The sequence below is a fragment of the Daktulosphaira vitifoliae genome, unplaced genomic scaffold, assembly GCF_025091365.1.
Source record: "Daktulosphaira vitifoliae isolate Bord-2020 unplaced genomic scaffold, ASM2509136v1 Scaffold_2, whole genome shotgun sequence".
In the NCBI taxonomy this organism is placed as follows: domain Eukaryota; kingdom Metazoa; phylum Arthropoda; class Insecta; order Hemiptera; family Phylloxeridae; genus Daktulosphaira; species Daktulosphaira vitifoliae.
In genome coordinates this window covers 11,471,905-11,493,565 of record NW_026099573.1, presented here as the reverse complement: position 1 = coordinate 11,493,565, position 21,661 = coordinate 11,471,905, and the positions used below count along the sequence as shown (strand labels likewise).

The following is a 21,661-nucleotide window of genomic DNA, read 5'->3' as shown; positions in this document are numbered from 1 at the left end:
TATGATTATTTTTTAGTTGTCAAACAACTGTTTTTCGAAAACAACAGTAATACTCGTACTGCACTGTTGAATAACGAGAAAAAATATGAACAAATAGTTTCTATTAATTATTTCGTTTATTATTATAGTTTTACAATGTTAATTCGAACATTTCCAACAACCCTTAAAATATTCATCTATTATTTGAAAACAAGTTTTTTTCCTGTCTTTTTGATCATAAAGGTCAATCATCTCCAGCAATTCTATAAAAATTTAATTATCTTTATTAAATCCATTATTTTAAAAATAGTATTGCAAGTCAGTATTCTAAAATGTATTGATCATTAAAGGTTAACAATTATTAAAATAAAAATAATATTATTAATAAATTGAGAAATAATATATACATATAATTTCATTGTGAATTATTTAGAATAAAACAGAGGTAAGGCACAAGTTTAATTTATTTCTACCAAAAATAACTTTTTAGCTGCGCAACCAATACGCCCAAAATTTAAAAAATAATAACAATTTTATCGTTTTCTAAAAAATGATTTTAGAATACAAATACTCTTTTTTCTTTATAGTTTTACGAAAATATTTTTCACTATATAAAACAGTAAAATTATCGAAAAATATCCTGAGTTATAAATGCTCTCGTGTAAAATAAATAAATTACTTTTATAAGAACAATATTGAAATAAGTTAATAATATATAATAAATATAAAACACAATGCAATTTTTTCTCTACAGAGTTATTACTATCCTACGTTCTATAATTGCTAGAAAACTAGTTACCAGTCGTTTTCTTAGTTACATTTACACTATTCGATACAGTTTTATTTGACCAAATAGTTATAAGTGTTGCCAAATTGCGAAATGTATATTACTCCTGTAATATCAACCGGATACCGAATAGTTTGTAATAGGTTAAAAGTTGTCAGACGTTCCAGAATGTCTTTAAAAATTTAGTTGAACATTTTTTTTTACATGCGAAGGTGGGCTCCATCTAACTCTCTCCGTACTTAGGTTTTTCATTCGATTTTCATTAAAAAGAAAGATTATTGTCTCTAGTATACTGTATTAAAATTTATTAGGATCAGCACTTTAAAAAAGATATAGTCGTTTTAAAATGTTTCAAAATGCCATTTTTTACGATAGTGTATTTTTGAGATATTTTTATAATTTCTAAAATCTAGTGGGTTCTTTAAAATTTTCTGTGCTGATCAATTCAACTAGATTAAAATCGAGTTCTTTTAATGGTTTATCCATTAAATCGATCCAATAAAAGTTAAAAATATTCATAGCCAAACATAAAAAAACGCACACAATGATAAAACCACTATTTTTTCAACTTAGAATAAAGCTAAAAAAGATTTGATACTCTTATAAGGTTTAAAGGCAAAATTTCAAAAATAATTAAGAACTGATTAATATAAAATATATAAATACTAAAAGTAATTTTCTTAGCATAAATATTTCTAATCATCATAAATAAGTGAAGTAGTTAAAAACTATTTAATATTTAAAACATTTTAAAAACACGGCAATTTTAATAGGCAAAAGTTAGCTGAATTAATGAATTAAAACAAAAAATAATTACATGTACATATATTTTTTGATAGTTTTATTTTAAGTAATCTAGTATAAAAACAGAGAGTTTTAAAAAATTGAGTTGTATAATTTTATTATTTTTGTTAAGTATTAAAACATTAATTAGTTATTTGAATTTGTATTATTCATTAAGATAATTTATTTTTATACACATTATTGATCATTGTTTCAGTTTAAAGAGTTTATATTTTACACATTGTTCTAGTTAGTATTTTAATTATTATTATTGAGTTAAACGGGTAGTTATTGATTTATATATTATTTAGTGTGCCAACGAGGCAATTATGTAATTATTAATTTATACATATTATTGAAAATAATATGTATTTATTATTTACATTATTTGAATACATTTCTGTGATAACTACACACCTAGTCATTTTCATTGATAGTTTTAAGTTACCTCTGTTACCTGTCTCACACACTCTTTTGTTTACTGTAGACGACCCCTCCGGCTTCAATTATGGACGTGTGTGAGCAGAAGTTCCCTACCTACTCATCTACTCAGTCTTTATAGTGCTTTAGGGCCGATGTAAGTGGAATAGGGTTTGTAGCCTCCCGCCCGTACAGAGGGATAGGACCAAATGGTTTTCTGGAAATTATAGAACGTAGGATACTATTAACTTGAGAAAAGAAATATATAATATTATCTCTTAAATTTATAAAGATATTGCCTGAGCCATATTTAAACAATTAATTTATATATTAAATCAGTAATACTTCTTTTTGAGATGAAACCATTTCCGTTTTTAATTGTATTAATAAGTGTCGTTATTTCCCTATCATTTTTTGGATAGTTTAAATCAGTCGAAAATTGTTCAAAGTCTTCAAGTAAAATGTGTCCATCTCCTATAGTGTTTAATACTTCCAAGGCTCTTGATAATATATCAAATTCATTATTTGTCATCATTTTCAGATATTCTTTAAATTCCAATACTCCATTTCCTAAAAATCAATTATTTTATTAATCATTTTTTTAAGCTAGTTCTTAGTCGAGTTTATTACTATAAAAACAAATTAATTCTTTTTTTGTTCAGTTAAATAATAACTAAAAATAACTTGGAATTAAAATATGAAACTAAATAGATACCAGGTACAAAACCGGGAAAATGTAAATAACTTAACATGATATTACTGGTCGCCTAAATTACTTAATACCATTTTATCATTAATATGGTAATTGATATTTATAAAGTTACATCTAGACGGCATTTTGTTCTGATAACACGTGCAAAATGAGCGGAACATATTCCAAAGACGGTTATGATAGCAGAAAGGACTTTATCTAATTGACTGTTTTCGGATCACAGTGGTTTCTCTTATTCTTATGCAGAAAAATATGTTGTCTTTCTTAAACCGACTTGCACAACTACGTTTACCAATCCTCGGCGCAAATGTTCCTTCTATATCTTCTATGATATTATTTTATTTATTTTTCGCATAAAATTTACACTTTTAGAAAAGTCTATGGATCTTGATAGAAAAGTTTTTACCAATATACAATTAATGAATTTATTTAAAAATATTTTTTAAACTTGAACTTCTAAAAATAAGTTCAATTTTATATAAATTAAAAACCTAGTTCAAAAAAAGTCAATCATAATTCACATAACCTATATTTATTTTCGTTCAATTAAAACGAATTATAAAATATGAAATTGTTAAAAAATTGTAAAAAATGAATTAGTTCATTTCAAGATCTGATTAATAATCAATAAAGTAATTGAAATTTGAACGTCACATACTTCAAGAAATGTTCATCNTGATTAATAATCAATAAAGTAATTGAAATTTGAACGTCACATACTTCAAGAAATGTTCATCAAGCTATTAAATCATAAATTATTAATTTGTATACAATATATTTATTATATATAAAGTTTATTACTTATAAAGTTTATATAAATTTATTATTTCATATAATGTAATAGTTAATAATTACTGTTTTTATCGTATTTCAGTAATATTTCTTCTATTTCTTTTTCAGACATTTTTACCAATGAACGTAATTTATCATTATCTAAATGAAGAACCTGATCTGGATTATTTGGGTTTCTTTTACCAAACCATTGAAATGATTTCAATAACCGGTTGGCCTGTTCATCACTAAATTTGTTGATCTATAATAATATATATTATATAAATTGTGTTCTCATAATAATTTCAAGATAATAAATCACTCAAAATTTTAATGAACTAAACTACACATATGTGTGGACATCCGAATAAAACTCCTTCTTCTCCTTTTTCCTCGTCTTAATCCCAACTACAAGAGGGTCAGACACCCTTATGCTAAATTTCCACTTGACACGATATTCCCACATCACCTGCGCTCACATCATCCGTCCTCATATCGCATTTAATGACATCTCTTTTTTTGGTCTTCCTCTACCTCTTCTTCAATCAACATTCATTTCTATAACTGTTCTTATAGCTTCCGATTCCTCTATCCTCATAAAATGATCATCTAAGTCTATTTTCTCTCATCTTATCTACGAATGACGCTATACATATACTCCCTCTTATATGTTCGTTCCTTATCCTATCTTCTCTAGTCACTCCGCTCATCAATCTAAGCATTCTCATCTTTGCTACACTTATTATCTGCTCTACTTTCTTGTCAACCACCCAACACTCTGAACCATAGATCATATCTGGTTTCACTTCAGTCTTATAGAATTTACCTTTCAGCCTCATTGAAATTCTTTTATCGCATAACACACCAGACGTTTCTCACCATTTCAACCACTCGCACTTTATCCTGTGTCTTACATCCTCATCAATACCATCACAATTAAATATAATATGATATTGATATTTAATAATTTTAGTATTGCCATTTTTTCGGAGAATTTATAAAAAATTATAAAGTAGTTATTACTTTTATGTATATGTATTTAAATGTGTATAAAAATTGAAGGGCTTGATAATTTCGTATAATTTTATCTTCTATACAAAACTATGAAAGTATTAATTTTACTTTTTCTTAGGTCTCACTTGAACGATATTTTTCAACGATATGTCAAAAGAACACAAACTTTATCTAGTTGAAGCTATTACCCTCAATTTTTCTCGTTCCCTGAAAACAGGCAAATCACCAAAAAAATGGCAATTTTTAAAATCGGTAAATTTTAACATTTTTTTCAGTTTTTCTTTCTTAAAACTGCCATAACTTTTTCAAAAATGAATATAACAAAATAATTTTTTTTTTTAAATAGAAACCTTAGGTATTTTTCTTTTATTTGATATAAATTTTTTGAATTCCTGACTATAGGAGGGAATTAAATATAGCAAATTTTTCACAAAAGTCATTGTTTTCAACTTAAGTTTTGAAAATGTTCCACAAATACTGCGCTCTTTAAACATATGTTAAATAAGCTTATATTACGTACTATAAGTTAAAAAAAAAATTGTCCCGGCGATCAATTTCAATATGCAAATAGCTGCCGAAGTTAATAAACATGCTGTTTTTGTGTTCAAATTTGAGTGTTTATTTTAAAATAAAGGGGTTTCCATAATAATGAGGCCACCGTTTGTATAAAAGTTACACGAATCAAATTTACATTGAATATAAGTATAAACTTATTTTTAATATTTTGCATCCTCTAAGTTACAAAAAACGGCTTTTAATTTTTAAACTAGTTTAAATTTATCTTTTTAGCTATTAATGATTGTAATTGAACAGTTGCCGCATCGGTAACAATACCATTCCATTTATTCTGTGACAATACAGTCTATTACGCTCGGAGTACAAAGTTCAAACCTCACTCGTCAAAATGACTTTTTTGCATTTTTTCTTAATTTTATTAAACTAGAGTACATTTTGCTTTTAGAACAATCCACCAATTTCGTAAAATTAAACACTATCTACAGATATGCATCGAAGAGTTTCTAATGATAGTTACTTTAATTACTGTCAGATATCATCTATACTTGTCCCAACTATGCCACGTCCATACTTTGCCGCTACCCAACTGTGCTACCGTTTGTTTTTTTACTATAACTCGATATAATAATTTAAAATCATTTAAATTAAAAAAATAATAATAATTTTGTAATATTTTGTTGAGAGTTTAAAAAAATATATAATAACTAAAAGTTATAAATAAAAAAAATTCGTGTATTTACTCAACTAACGTCTATTTTCTGAGCATTTACGAAAAAGGCATCCAGTGAAAATAAAACAAGAACAATTTTCAATAACATATTTACTATTATAAATTTTAGAAAATTGAAAATATCGTCTTGAATGGTTCGTAATAAATGTCTTAAAATACTAAATATATAGAGTAAGGTTGTAAAAATTTTTTACGTTTAATTTGTCTTCATGCGCCAAAACACGTATGTGTTATTTTATGTAGTCATTCGAAAGAAATAAATCGTAAAATTATTATTTTTAAACACTGTAACAAATATTTATTTTGTTTGAATACAGTGTTTTCCATAGACTGTAAAAATAATTTTCATTATTAGGATGAGGTCTCATTGTAAATATTTATTTAATATCTTAATAAATAATTTCGTTTGTTTACCATACATGTTCACATCAGGATAATCATTGATCAATTACTGTTTTGTTGCAAATTTTTAAATGAATACGCAATAATTTATTTTTCATTTTACGTTACACGTTAATTTTTTTAATTACAGACTGGGCTTTTTGGCATCCAGGATTATTCATGTTCACAATTAGACTAGTTTGCTGAATGGTTTTATAATAATAAGGTAATGTTTCAAATATTGATATTTAGAACTATAAATTATTTTTCAATAAAATAAATTCTCGAAAATATTTTATATTATTTTTTTACAAATTCCTTAGCGTGCAGTTTTATATTTAAGACATTTTTCTTAAAATAAAACATTTTATGTTATATATTTTTGAAATGTCTTTTCGATCTACACACGTATGACAGGACATCAGCTATTAGTGGCGATAATTTTAGTGGTTTGTCACAAAATTAGATCAGCGACTGTCGGGAAAGTACATTTCCACTCTGATGCGTTTAAATCCTATTCGATGAATTGATTGTGGTGCGAGTTCCTTAATCATTTCTAAGTACACATTCGAGTTATGACAGCAATAATGTGAAAATAACTATGACCCCTTTTTCAATATTTTTCGCGTCGGTATCTATATAAAGAACAATTTACTTGGTTTTATTAATTTGTTCAACTGACGTGTTTTTGTGATACTAAATCGATCGTTCAAGTGAAACATAAAGAATTTATTGTGTTGACCAAACTCAGCACAATCAAGAACTACACACGAGGAAACATAATCGGAAGTAAACCTTTCACCGAGTTCTCTTTAGTATTCCCGAGGGTAGTTTCTCGGAAACGGACCGAGTACATGTATGTTATTATGTAATTTTTGAGTATAGAGAGTTTGAACACCCTTTGAAAACGTTGCTAATATGGTTTTAATAGTTAAGTACTAAACTTATATTATGTTCATATTATACGAGTAAGTTGCAACGCTGTTTTTTTTTTTTGTCATTTTATTCTTCAAATACATTAATAAGTATAATGTTATACTGTTTTTTGTTATTTTAAACTTTTATATCTACCCTACAAAATGTGATACTAATATAAACTGTAACATATAATGAAAATTAATACTATGACCCAATTTTAACCTTACAGCTTTGATGCATAACTAATAGCTTTTTTTTTGTACAGTATTCCTAGTTATGTTGTAGATTACAAAAATACCGGAAACTTATACTTGAAAAATTAATTTTTATATTAAAATGTTTGTATTTAGAATAAATTGACATTCCTCGGTAACATCGAGTATTGAAGACTACATAAATTGCATGAGTTGAGTTCATTAATATTTTTTTTGTTAGATTAGATAAAGATTTAAAAAAATATTTCTACACATGAAAGTAGTATTCTACCCATGTAAGAAGACTGTATCAGATTAATATTCCACATTTGGCTGTACTGAATTATTTTCTACTTAATTGAACAAAGACATTTTTCTACCAATCTTAGAAATTGTGATGCTTTAAACAATATAACAAAACTCAAGTCAATTAGCACTTCTGTTGTATTAGTAATTCATTAGTTTTATTTCAATTTTAATAAAATAAACTATGTCTACCCCAATATTCGAGCAAACTCCATCTGTGAATATTTCGTAGTGTGATACATTACAACTGCTCACAAATTACAATACACCAAATCGACTTACATAAGCTTATTTATAATACAACGGAGAATTTTTCTAACAACTTAACGTTATATCGAGTGCACACGAACACTATACGAAATTAATAAAACGTCTTAGTGTGCGTGATATCGATGTGCTGTGTACAGAACCGAACTTATCCCGAACACACATATACCTAACGGAAATTACAATTAAGTTGTTTAAACTCTGTCACGGAATGGCTCAACATCATTTTGGATTAAATTACGGTAAAATTTTTTTCAACGAGTTTGTTTTTCGAAATGAGACACGTTGGAGGAGTGTGGGCGTTTTTCAAATAACGATAGCACTGTGGATGGAATACGTGCATGGTAAAGTGTATGTGTAATAATGGAAAATCGGAAAATAATAAAAAATTAGTTGTAAAAATATCCTATTCGACTAATAAGCTGCTAATCATACCGTTTTATTGGATAAAATGCGGAAAATAAATTGTTTGGGTGCTCGTGGACATGTGTCTACTATTTGACTGTTTACGACTTGTACTACTGTTGAAATTTGCAAAATACTGTAAATTCTATCTAAAAAAATGTACTCATATCAGGTCAATTCCAATTACTCGATGTTTCCAATGCCGTATTTGAGACCTCGCCTCATGAAGGGAGGGGGGGTATTAAAGTAGGTCAACTACTCCTAATAAAAAAATGTAAATATTAAAATTAATATATCTCAAGGGGTTGTGAAGGAGGGCGATTGCTCTAATCGACCCCTCTCAAATACACTACTCGATGTACTGATCTAGTATTTTAATATTGAAATTTTTTGTCTTTCAGATATAACACCGACAGAAAATATATTTTTTTAAAGTTATTGTCTACCTATATATATATATTAGTATTAATTTAAAGTTCTTTCAAAGTTTAGTGCCTAATCGCCTAAGAAAATATTAAAGTAGATTGTTTAAGAGTTATTTCGTCAACATATCCGTTTGAAGAATGCTTAAGTGACATAAGATTATTATCAACAACTATATAATTATTAAAAGTAAACTTTTATTACGTTATTATAACTGTTTCTTACTAAATACTGCTTAGGTAACGACGAACGTCATTCATTATAAATATAAGCTTGAATTCAACATTTAATAAATAACGTTGTTCAAGTGTCGCGCACATTTTTTACCGTAATAACGATTTTTATTCAAAACCAACACATGTATCAAAATAATGTTACAACTTAATTGATGTAGTTAACTGAATTGTTCGCATTATTTAAAGTTTACAAACATAATAATTCATATGTTCTCATTAAACAATTCAATTTGTTTATTTCATGAAAAAATGTTGGTTGATGGATAAATTGTTGTTTAATATGAAACATGTAACATGTAAAGTTTGAACATATAATGGTCTTAATGTTAAACAATGAATATGTAACAATAAAAGGTTAAATTTGATAATTCCTTTTTCAGACGAAACCTTACAGCTTTTCCAAGAAATTTCTACTATAACGCGTTCCTGAATATTTTAATACCCGAATGATTTGATTAAATTCTGCTTTTGTCCCTCGAGGCCAAAGGTCTTATACAATATTTAAATGACGTGCAGTAAATTATTCTCTTTGAACATATCATGGTAATTGTGTACCGAGAAATGATCGTCGTTGTTGCGTGTATGAATGTTAATGATTAACTTTTGTTTGTTTTTCTACAACGGTTTCAGGTGTGCTTGTGAGCAAGCAGCCGTAACCAAAGTTTCGATGAAAAATCCTTTGAATACCGCGCACTCGACAAATCATGTACTTTACTGTGAAATACAAAGTTCAAAGAGTCTGCCAGTGCTTTATGATATCTCCGTGGAAATAATAAGCATCACAAGTCGTTTTTGGGGCTCATTAGATACACGAAAATGTTCGAGTAAAAGCAATTAATTAACATATAACGGCCAAGTGAATTCCGTTGTACCCTGTGAATTTTGACGAAAAATTGAAAGTATTCATATAAAAACTAGTGTTGAAATTGAATGTGTCGAGCTTATATTTCCAGAAACACGCATTAAAATAGTAATATTAAAAAAAAAAAATTATTTGCTAATAATTAAATGATGTCTTTCTTTAGTCTTGTAGGGAGATGAAATATAGACTTTGTGCTGAGGCCAGGCAAACCCAATAGGAGTACTGGCCGAATACCAATTAATAAATAATGTTAAATGAATTGTAATGTATGATTTATATGTTTTGTAAAAATGTCTGGTAAGAAAAAATATTTATACTTAGATAATGATTAACATCACTAAAATATCAAATGTTAGGGAATTTTTTTCGTTTTGTAATATTATAACGTCATTCATTATTTGTGTTTTTTGATATACTATATAGTATCATTAATTAAATTGTTTGAAATTATAACATTATCCTACTTTTGAGTTAAATGCTCTCTTATATTATAACGTAATTTCATTAATACGTCCAACTTTTTGATAAAACAATGTTATGTTATGTATTTCAATTTAAACAATAAAGATTTTAATATTTATTTTATTTTAGACTATTGAATTGCTTTTGAAAAACGAATAATTGAAAAAAATTAAACGAATTACAATGTATTCTGATACTTATAACATTTCATTTTAGGTAATTAATATTTTAGTAAAATATTATTTTAATCATTTTTTTTTAATTACTATTTCGATTATAGTCATTATTAAACATTTAATGTTAATTCCAATGATAACATTTTTTGATGTTATTTATTATAATTTTTGATGTTTAACGGTTAGGTTAAGTTTTTTAATAATGATTTTTTTTTCGTTTTCATTTTCCATTTATAATTGAAATTTACCAGATTATAACGTTATTATAATATTTTTATGCCTTGTCTTTAGAAAAAAAATGTTTAATTGATTTGTGACCTATAATCTCATATTTATGATATAAATCAATAGAAAAATAGTTCTATAGATTTATGGAAAAATTGAAAAATTTTTGTCAATTTTATAGATTAGTTATTATAATTTTATGAATAGCGTAGGTGTTCATTTTTACAGTGATAGTTACTTATGTAACCGTGTAATCAGGTTTAATAGGTTTGGATTATTATCGTGAGACCGAATTGCACTTCATTGATAATCGATCGATTTTTATTGATCGGTGTGTTGATATTTATCGATTGGTACAATGTATCCAATAATTATTTTTTATTGAAGTTATACATCTCTTACAAGTATAATGTAGTCCGCACAATACTAAATGTTTCTTATTACACGATGAAAAATGTTTGTCATCCACGATGGTTTAACGGTGTATTGGATATATACAAATATGCATTTACAGAGTGATTGATTTATTATTGAACACTAACGTCTCCTAAAGTAATAATAATTTTGAATAAAATATTTTCGATTTTGTTTAGTATTAGTTATTTCTTCATTTATAAGTCGTTGAATATTTTTTTGTTTTATCCCTTATAAGCGTACCAATTTTTTTGATAATAATATAAATATTTTCCAAAATAGTTGTTATCGGCCTATCAACATTTTTGTAAAAAAATTTTTTATTTTTATCTTAAAATAAGGCAAATAATAAAATATTTGCTTTTATCGTAGTCCAAGACTGTAAAATTTAGAAGAAGAAAAAAGAAGTAACGCAAAATATTTTCTCAATCAACTGTTATTAATGATGTAAAACCGGATGGGACCTCATAATAGCATTAAAGATATTGGTGCTCAAATTTTATTAAATTTTCATATAAAAATAATTTTTAAATATATAAAAAAAATTCGAATATATTTTTGATACTTCATTTGATAATAGGTGCTGTTTGATTGTTCACTAATTTGATTTCCATTTCTTGTGATTTTAATTTTAACTAAGACAACATTAACGATTGGCGTCCGCAGGGGAGAGCAAAAGGGACAGTTGCCTTTACCTTTTGCTTAATCAATTTTCATAGACTTATATAGTATTATAAAATTTTTCAGAATACATTTTTTAAATTAAGTGAAAAAATTGTTGTTTATATGTTATAAAAAAATTATTTTACAAATTGTTTTTGTAGATTAAATGACATGTAGGTTTTTATTTATTAAATTTATAGAAACACTATATTTTATAAATAATACATTAAACATAGAATGGCGATTAATAGAGATATATTATACTTTTGTTAGCGCTTTTCACATGTGTCAAATGGTAATTTTGATTAGTTGTCTTTTCACAAAAATACTGCAAATAAAATGAAATAAATAAAATAATTTTCGAAAATATACTTCCACGCTTAGTTAAACTTTTTTATTTTAATTATTTGAGACTAATCTCATATTTATACGGAATTTGAGCTCTGTGAATGACTTTTAAATGAACCTCGTTAAAAAATCACTCATTTAAAGAGTGCAGTAATGAATGCATTGTTTTGATAGTTCTACCATAAAATAAATTCAGCTGTCAAGTTGTTTTTTAAAATTTCATAATTAGTTGGAAAATTCTGAAAGGGTGAATAATTAAAAATCAGAATTTTTGTTTTTTCAAACATATGATTGAATATTATGCAATATTAAAACTTCGAACATATGAAACTATTTTGAACGCCACTATGTTTTTTGACATTTAATTAATATTATATGGGTTATAATAAACTACAAAAAAATAATTACTTTTACTATTTCTATTTGTTGATTATTTTTTTTTTTTTTTTTTTTTATACCTTCAATGAGTTATCACGAAAATCTTGTAATTTTCAAGTTAAATAAAAAAATGATGGACAAATTTAAATGTTTTATAAATTCATGTTTTGGTATTATTTAGATGTTATGTTATTAAAATGACTAGCTCGTAATAAATTGTATTTTTTCTATATTTTGTTTTTTTTTTTTTTTTTGTATAATTTTGTAAATAATAAATTTTAGTAAAAACATGTAGGCAGAAAGGTAGACCAAAAAAAGAAGTGAACTGAGATTATAGTGATATGAGGTAACTGGTAATGAGGACGCGGCAGACTGTTCAGTGCTATGGAAGGACTAGAGAACCGACTCCAAATAGTTGGGAAAAAGATGACGTAGAAGCTTCGTTAATTTTTTATAAATGTAAAAATGGCAAAAAAATATTACAATAATTTTATTTCCATCACCTAAGATTTATCACACATTTTTTTTACCTTTTAACATTACCTTTTTTAGTGTTTTAATTAGTAAATATCATGACATAACGTTTATGGATTAAATTTTTTTTTCCACAATGACAAAAATTTGTTGTTTAATTCCTGACTCTACATATGTGTGACATTTTCTCTTTCTCTAATATTAGAAATATTTATATTAACGGGAAATGTTACATATCAAATAAACTATTTTTAAGTGAAATACGAAATCGTATTTTCAAAATTCAATATACTTGACAGTAATGGATAAGTAATGAGCTAATCAAATCAGTGCAAAAATATTAAAATAAACATCATGAAACCAATAGAAAATTGTAAGGCGTTTTGTCTATCAATAGTATTACACTATTATGCAGAGGAATTTTTAAAGTGCTATAAAGTATTTGATTTTGTTTTTAACTTTTTACCTACAAAATTATTCAAAAATGTAATTAAATTTTACAACACTCTATTAACATTCATCAACTTCAGTCTGTAAAAAGATTGGTAATTATACATAATATAAAATTAAATATGCAAATTTTTTTCTTTTTAAAATACAATTTTCAGTGTAATTATAAATATATTTTTTGTTTTTATAGAAACTTTTTATATTATTAAAAATATGTTTTGTGTAAACTCATTTTTAATTGTATAATTCTTGGAAAATTATCTTAATGTTATATTTTATTATGCATTAGTCACAATAGTGACCTAGTTCTGTTTGTGAATATTTTTATCAATATACATTTAATTTCAAATTATGGATACCAGTTGGTTTGCGATTAAAAAATTCTACTTTTTCTTAATTCTCAATTGTTGTATCCTTTTGATTTTTATAGACAAAAGTTGCTAAAAGTTTGATTACTCTTAAAATATGTTTCCTGATGAACTAATTAATTCAATAAAATGGCATATAGTATTTGGTTAAAAATGTAGTATTTGCTAAATGATCGCTGTATCATACATATACTTTGCTTGACGAGTAAAAAAGAATTCTATTTCTGAAATGAATATTTAATGTGGAAAAAAATATATCTTTAACTAATAATAATCAGATCAATTCAGACCTAACTAATAACGCTTATAACTTTAGATGCAATTATTATTTTATTGACATTCTTTTTTTTAAATAATTATTGCATATTTTTTATTATATTTTAATATATTTTTATTCACTGATTAAAATATTATATTATATCATTTATTAGTGATAAATAATTACAAATATGCTTTAAACGTAATCTAAGAAGAAATATAGAAGGCAATAATTATTAAAAAATTTTAACAAACTGATAATTTTATCAAATGTAATAAATGTTGTCAGTAGATCCAAGACACACTTGTATAATTACAATAGTTTTTTAATTTCAAGATTTTTTTTATCTTAATCTTTAAAAAATGTTTAAATAATCAAAAACGCATTATTTGTTGATAACACAAAATTAAGGGAAGGGACAAAGAATGATTTTATTGACAATTTTGACTGGCTATAACCAATTAGAATCTTAAAAATTCATATTTCAAAACTGATTGTTATTCATAATGGTATTTGCATCACATTATTATTTCACTGTGATCTATTATAGATCACACTGATAATAATAACGCATAATTATTTTATATTTTGCTATTAATCGTAAACGTTTAGAGTTGATATTACCGGGTATGATATATTACTATAACCATAGCCATTTATGCAGTCTAGATCATCATATCCATGATATAATTGTCAGTATAAGCTTTTGGTTAATTTTTTTGAACACAACTCAAAAGATTCCGTATTGGCAAAATGTCCACACAGCCGAAATGTGTTCTTTATGTGTGTGTAAATAACAGTTTTATCAGTCGACTCGGAAACCGTAAGTACTGTATAATAGCGTTCACCTATAGTGTAAGGATGAGTGAAAAAAAAAGCATCCGATGAAATAACACTGTGACATTTGTTAAAAAAGATCGAAAATAATCATTTTGGAAATGGTTTGACCGACAAGATGAAAATCATTTTATGGCGAATACGACGCTATACGGTCGATGACCGACCCCTCTTCATATTGATACGTCTGTGGCCATTATCATTTCTTCGATCCCAAGTCAATCAGTCTCCAGTTCCGTCCCGACTAATTTTCAACGTTTTCTCTTTTTTTTTTTTTGTATTGATGTTTTTTTCTCCATAATTCACAAATCCACCGCAATTGTAATAGTATCAGTGGGTTTGCAAATAGGGTAAAACTCACCTGAGAAACAATAATAATAATCGGCTATTGTACTGAAATAATTAACGGATCCGTTGAGATGTCAATCGTTTAAACCGCTTCTGTTTCGCCAAATCCATACTCGCCAAGAGCATAACTGTCCACAAAATACGCGATGTTATCTCACTGATCACAGTGCAGTTATAAATGTTTTTTTTTTTTATTTTCACGCTATTGTGGCCTCGACCTCCTGTAGATCTCTTTTATCGTTGACGTCTAAAAGCACGGGAACGTTGAGTAATGCTTTGTTATGATGTACCGTTGACCAAATACTCCGAGTATTACACACAATATTTCAAGAATAAAATGTGCTTATACGCCTTACTAACAAAATTGCGCGTGTATATGTAACGCCATTGATTTTATTAACAATACCTATCGAAAGTGTCGACATTTTCAAATGTGTGTGCAGCTAAAAAAGTTCCAGTACCCAATCGCACACTTATAATTTTAGCGTTACAAATTTAAAAGAATATTGATTATAGAAAATTCAATTTATTCGTAAAAGTATCGATATAAATTATGTATTCAAGTTCATAATGATGTATATGTCAATTATACAAATACTATTTCTTGCGTACAAATAAAAACTGCGTATATTTCGCCACATGCACCTCACTGTTCATAATGCAAAGCGTATTAAAACAAATTATTTAATACAAATGTAGTGCAAATACAGCGAAATATAACTTCTACATTTAAAATCAAAGTGTAACGGTAACTATTCATTTGGTGAAAGAATATTTATATAGACATTTGTAACGTGTCACACGTTTCAGCATCGAAAGCATTCGTCTTCTTGATCGTCTAAATGATCATATCACAACAATAACAAATATGCATTGTGTTTTCTTTAAATTTGACCACTTGCACAATAATAACATTTGTTGAATGCCTACCCCACATAGGCAAACTAACAACGAACGACTGTTGTTCCTAGGTGGACTTAAGAGTACGTCTTGGATCGAATAAATAACAGTTATAGTTTAGTTCGCTTTTTAATGCTACGGACCTCGAAAAAGTTTTGACTTACACAAAAGAAGTAATGTCATTAAATTTAGTATTCCGTAAAAATTGAGGTAAACACGATCGCACAAAATGCTAAAAATAAAACCACAGAAATTTTGTATATGAGACATGTATGCACAAATATTTATCCACTTTGACTAGATTTTAGATTCAAGGAATTTTTTTTTTTGACCATTTTATTTAATCTATTTATTAATATTTCAAAACTAAAAATATGTGCGAGTGGACGAAAAAATTATTTTTGCTGTCTGAAAAATATAAAATGATTAATTATTGTTGATTGGACATCAACCCTACAACACTTTCTCGGCACAACTTTACGCATATTTATGTTTTTATTAAACGTGTGGCGATACAATTATTGAGTTACAGTTTAACACTTATCTGTTATTTTTCTAGGTAAACGATTCATAAAAATCTGTGAAGGTAATTTCAAGGTTGAATAGTCACCGGCAATAAGGTTTGATTCTACAAGAAAATATGCGTATTGAAGAGGATCTCTGTACCAAACATTAACAGATCTAGTTTTTGCATAACGCATTGCGTACAATGACATAATATTACATAGTATGTATACCGTTTTTTACCCGACGGTCATCGATTCAGTTTGAAAGGACGACAAATTTACTGCTCAGTAGGGGATTCGTGACAATTATTCGTGTCCGCTACTTGTCCGGCCTAGACGAACGGTCTACGACCCGGACGCATCTTATAGGAATGTCATTTTGCTCTTTCCAGCAGAGAAAACCTCAACGATTGTAGTGACCATGTTATATTGTTGTTCACGCAGTTTATTTTGGTAATTTGAAAATTGCACCGTTAAAACGCATCGTCGTTCAAACTACACATCGATGTTATGAGATAAACGACATCTTTCAGAGTAAACGATATTGAAATCGTTTGTGTAAGTGTAAACATCTCGAACGTCGGTTCTTAAGCTGGTAGACATTTTCCTAATTAAAATTTATCTTTTTATTTCTTTTGTGCGTCCAAAATCATTTCCAATGTCGACAACACGCTCTGTGATCTCAATTTCAGACGACCATAACACTGCCATTAATGTGTGTTGCATTATCAGATAACTAGCTACCAATTTGAGATACCGGAACTGTACTGTCGCAGCTCTAGCGGTCCCACACACGGTTGAGCGAGATATGGTCGCGGACGCGGTGCTTGGCATTTAACGGCGGAAAAACACACTTAGTTGCCACGAATCTGAACTTACACGAGACTTATCACATTGGTGTAAGAACCGTTGTGTTATTTAACGGGCCGAAAGCAACGGGTGGATAAATCGGTTAAACGTCGTCCGGCGTCACTTTTTATTTAATAAAATTAACGACGGCGAGTCAACTGAGTGATAAACTAATTATTTCGAGGTGGCTGACACTAGCGCGATGGTTTTATAAAAAGATTATTTCGGCGGGACATTATTTTTCGCTTTACTGCCACACAAGACGTTTAACAACAGGAAATAATGATTTAATGGAAGACGAATACACGGTCGTCCGACAAATAGAGGTATCATGTTTTTTCCACTTAAAGCATTACAATAAATAACATTTAGCCTATGATTAGGATTCACCAAGTACGCTTAGATAATCATAGATGTAGTTTTGCTAAAATTTAAATGATGATTATATTATTACGCCTACTCAATGTAATCATAACATAATCATCTGTTATAACGTAGCATGGCTATGTTATAGTAACGCATTTTTTTTATGAAACATGGATAACTGAGATGTAAAAATCTTAAACAAAAATGTACACGGTTCGATGGAAAAATATCTCTAATATCTATCTATAAGATGTATTTTAAAGTTGAAGAATTATTTCTTAAAATACCATCTAGTACCATAGAAAAGCTCAAAGAAAAATTTTTTTAAAAAATCATAATAAAAATTGTTTTAATCTGCCGACATTTGCATAGAAATAAACTAAGGAACGAAATAGCGGTTAGTAAAATATATTTAAAGATATATTTATTCCTTCGAAATCAATATGAAAAGTATATTTCACACCTATAGTACTGTTACTACATAAAATAGATAAATTACCTGCATTCAGATACCGCCAAGTCAGACCATTAGTCTAAAATTACTAGCTTTAGTCATATAAAAATATAGTGAAATTCTATTTTTTTTTTTTATAGTGAGATTCTATTAAAAAAATCGAAATGTTTGTGTATTAAAAATTATAATAGATTTATCTGGTTGAAAAAATAAACGTTTAATATAAAAACTATAAAACGCTAAGTCACTAAAATGTGTAAAATGTGTCAGTTGCTGTTAAAACTTTTGTCCATTTGTATAAAAAAAACCAACATAATCAAGATAACATTGATTTGATTGTAGTTGAGTACAAATGACCTCAATGATGAGAGAATTATTACTGACAATAGTGCTACCGATCCTATCGATATAAACCGCTAAAAATATATATACCTTAAGATATTCATATTTTTAATGATAATTATCATTAAGATATTTTAATAATAGTATTAGAAAAAGAAAATCTTAAAAGAGTTTTATGGAGCAATAAATATAGTTACTGTTCTTTTTCTAGTCAAAATAAAATGTAGTATTTTACTGTAAAACAATGAAAAAACACTAAATTTTTCGATTAAATTAATTAATTTTTGTTAAAATTTTTATATAAACTATTTCTAATAATTTACTACTTAATTACTTCAGATTATCTTAATTGTTTTTTTATAATCTTATTTACTTGTACAATAAATAACAGATTGTTACTAGAAAAAGATTTTTTTTCAAACATCCAAATAATTTAAATCTATCAATACGAGTATAGGTTATTGGAATTAAATACTTAAAACTTAGCAAAAATGTTAAATATTATTTAAAAATCATATTTTCTACAATTTTAATATTTGTATGTTCAATATTATAAAAAAACACATAGTATATCGATGATAATAAAATTTTAATAATTATAATATTTTATACATTTTGCTCTTGTTTTAGATATTTATTGGAAATATCTTATATGGAAAATATTTTACAATAAGAGTGTATATATGTAACCCATTTAAAAAAATTAACTTAGACAAAATTTTACAACAAGAAGTGTTTCAGCAATTGGAGTCATAAAATAAGTAATAGGAATCAAACAATGAAAATATCACGTATGTTCTTTATTAGAAACTTTCACAATGAAAAGTTTATTATGCTTTTAGTTTCGTTATTAACAAAATCGATACATAGTATAGTGTTCAGAAGTATTTAAAAATGATCTGATGCGAAACATTTGGAAAAACGATTGATCTATTGTTTGGATAATCGTTATTCTACTCCTTTCTTGACTTACAAATAACTAATCAGTGACCAAATCGATCCTTATATTACTTTAGTGACAATCTATGTCCAATACTTGAACTAATTTCGTCTGTAAGCTTTAAACATTATTAGATCCAACTAATATATATATAGCACACTAATATCGTTGATAAAGTATTACATCCAAATTCATAGAATAACCGAAACAAATAGCATTTAATTGGTTCTGACATACACAAATAATATTGTTAGTGTTTATGTTTGCAAGAAAACAAATCGTTTGAAATATAGTAGTTTTTTATATAATTTAATTATTACTCGACCAATAAGACTTCAATAATGTTATTGGATAAGTCATTGAATGTAAATTATAAATTATAATGACTGTTTTATGGTAAATGAGTCGACGAGTTATTGAAAAGTTAATTCATAACAATTTTAATTAAAGACAAATGTAACAGAAGTATTTTATAATTAGTATGTCTATAGTGTATAATTTTTTTAGTAATAACGTAGAGCGAATATCAAGGTTTATTGACAGAAGTGAATACGATTTAGCAAATCCATTGTCATAACATTGACATACATGATTCAATGTACTTTTGTACAATTATTTACTTGGCTGGAGATAATCACTGAGTATTTTGATAAAATGAATAACGTATGAGCTTAATTATTAATTATTTTACGAGGATACACAATGTGTACGAAGGTCTATAAGGAGTTAATTTTGATTGTTTTTTTTGATTATTTATTTACAAATTCCAGTGAATTAAATTGAATAATTGTAAATTAATTACTATTATCATTTACACACACTAATTGTACAGCAAATTCGTTGGATACGAAGATATAAAATAAAAATATACAAGTTAAAACCAAGCAGAAGATGGACATATCATTGAGTAAATAGTGTAACAGCATAAAAAGGATGTCGTGAGTTTCAGATGTCCATTGATATCACATCATATAACAATAGTAATTACAAGAGTTTAACTACTAGTTACAGTACTTAACAACAGCATTTAAACCATTGATTTAAAGCATCTATTAAATTTATTAACTTGATGACCCCACGGATAGTGTACAATGTTTCATTTTACAAAGACGCTTTGGGATATTCACCGCAGCTGCTTCATTATTTAACAATCTATTACAAGACATTAGTGTTGAATAGTTTTTTACACTAAATGCTAGCTGCATTCACTTCACTAATCGTTGATAGTCAGTTATTGTTATTGTTCAATGCACTCGTGTTGTTTTTTTTGTTCGGTTAATGCCATTGAACAAGAGATTTAGCGAGTTACCATCGACCGCAGCATTTATTAATAGGGATTTACACAAAAACAAGTTACTGTACTAATATTTGCAAACTAGTTTTTAACCGTTCAACTTAAGTGTAGAATACTATATAAATAAATATAATAAGCTCTCTAAAGTAGCCATTAACTAATATGATTTTAATAAATCAAATCCATAAAGTATAAGTACTTGTTTAAAATACATTTAGGTTTTTATTCTTAAAATATCCTAAACTCTTTCTATTTTCTTGTCAAATGAACTTTTTTTAAAATTGTCTTTTTTCACTACAAGACTTTATTTTATTTGTTAATTATCTCTAATTACTTTATTCTAATCGATTTTATAAGTATTCAATTGAGCTCGAAAATTGCAATACTAATGTATTCCTATCTTATGTAAATTCGTCAACTTTACTTAACTTTATTATAACCACCAAAATAAATATCCAGACGAATATCAAGATCCAAATACAAACTTCTCAATTGCAGATTTTTCATACGTCCATAATAATGTCTTTATACAATGAATTAATTTCTTCAGAAGTTTTTGGATTATGATATCTAATAAAATTTTCTTTTATTGATTTCATCTTTCATAAATTAAACAAATATTAATAACAAAAGGACTGGAAATTGCCTAACTTCTTTTTATACTTTACTGAATTGTACTTTCATAATAAAACTCTTATAAATCTGAATTTCTTTTCTATGGATCTTGCTGAAATCTTATAAAATATACAATGTTACTTTTATAGCAGAATGTGTCGTTAAATTGCGTCGTTGAACTCCCAACGAAGCACTGATTCATTATTTTAATTAACGACCCACGTATGAGTAATCCATATCAACTTAAACACAATGATGAGTAATATTATATAGGTCACCATTACCTTAT

The 21,661-nt window shown here is 26.8% G+C and overlaps 2 protein-coding genes across 12 annotated transcripts in view; one reads left to right on the top strand and one right to left on the bottom strand.

The window, feature by feature from the left end:
• Nucleotides 1-21,661, top strand: part of LOC126898926 (uncharacterized) — a 58,936-nt gene that overhangs the window by 7,769 nt on the left and 29,506 nt on the right. For 2 of the 11 annotated variants that reach the window (XM_050673329.1, XM_050673324.1), the window contains exons 1-7: nucleotides 6,150-6,319; nucleotides 8,585-8,795; nucleotides 9,223-9,385; nucleotides 9,473-9,812; nucleotides 9,868-10,001; nucleotides 10,296-10,382; nucleotides 16,566-17,687. The exons of 1 other annotated variant lie outside the window; for it this stretch is intronic. The gene's annotated coding sequence lies outside the window, so the exon portion shown is untranslated. Of the gene's footprint in view, nucleotides 1-4,461; nucleotides 4,719-6,149; nucleotides 6,320-8,584; nucleotides 8,796-9,222; nucleotides 9,386-9,472; nucleotides 9,813-9,867; nucleotides 10,002-10,295; nucleotides 10,383-16,565; nucleotides 17,688-19,295; nucleotides 19,315-21,661 lie in introns of those variants that run through there. 8 more of the 11 variants (XM_050673325.1, XM_050673327.1, XM_050673326.1 and 5 more) reach the window with 8 other exon arrangements.
• LOC126898954 (uncharacterized) lies at nucleotides 103-5,923 on the bottom strand. Its single transcript, XM_050673385.1, has 4 exons — nucleotides 5,732-5,923; nucleotides 3,537-3,714; nucleotides 2,315-2,539; nucleotides 103-242 (listed from the first exon to the last, which is right to left on the bottom strand). Exons 1-4 carry the CDS (start codon nucleotides 5,798-5,800, stop codon nucleotides 139-141), a joined length of 576 nt encoding a protein of 191 aa, XP_050529342.1. The 5' UTR covers nucleotides 5,801-5,923; the 3' UTR covers nucleotides 103-138.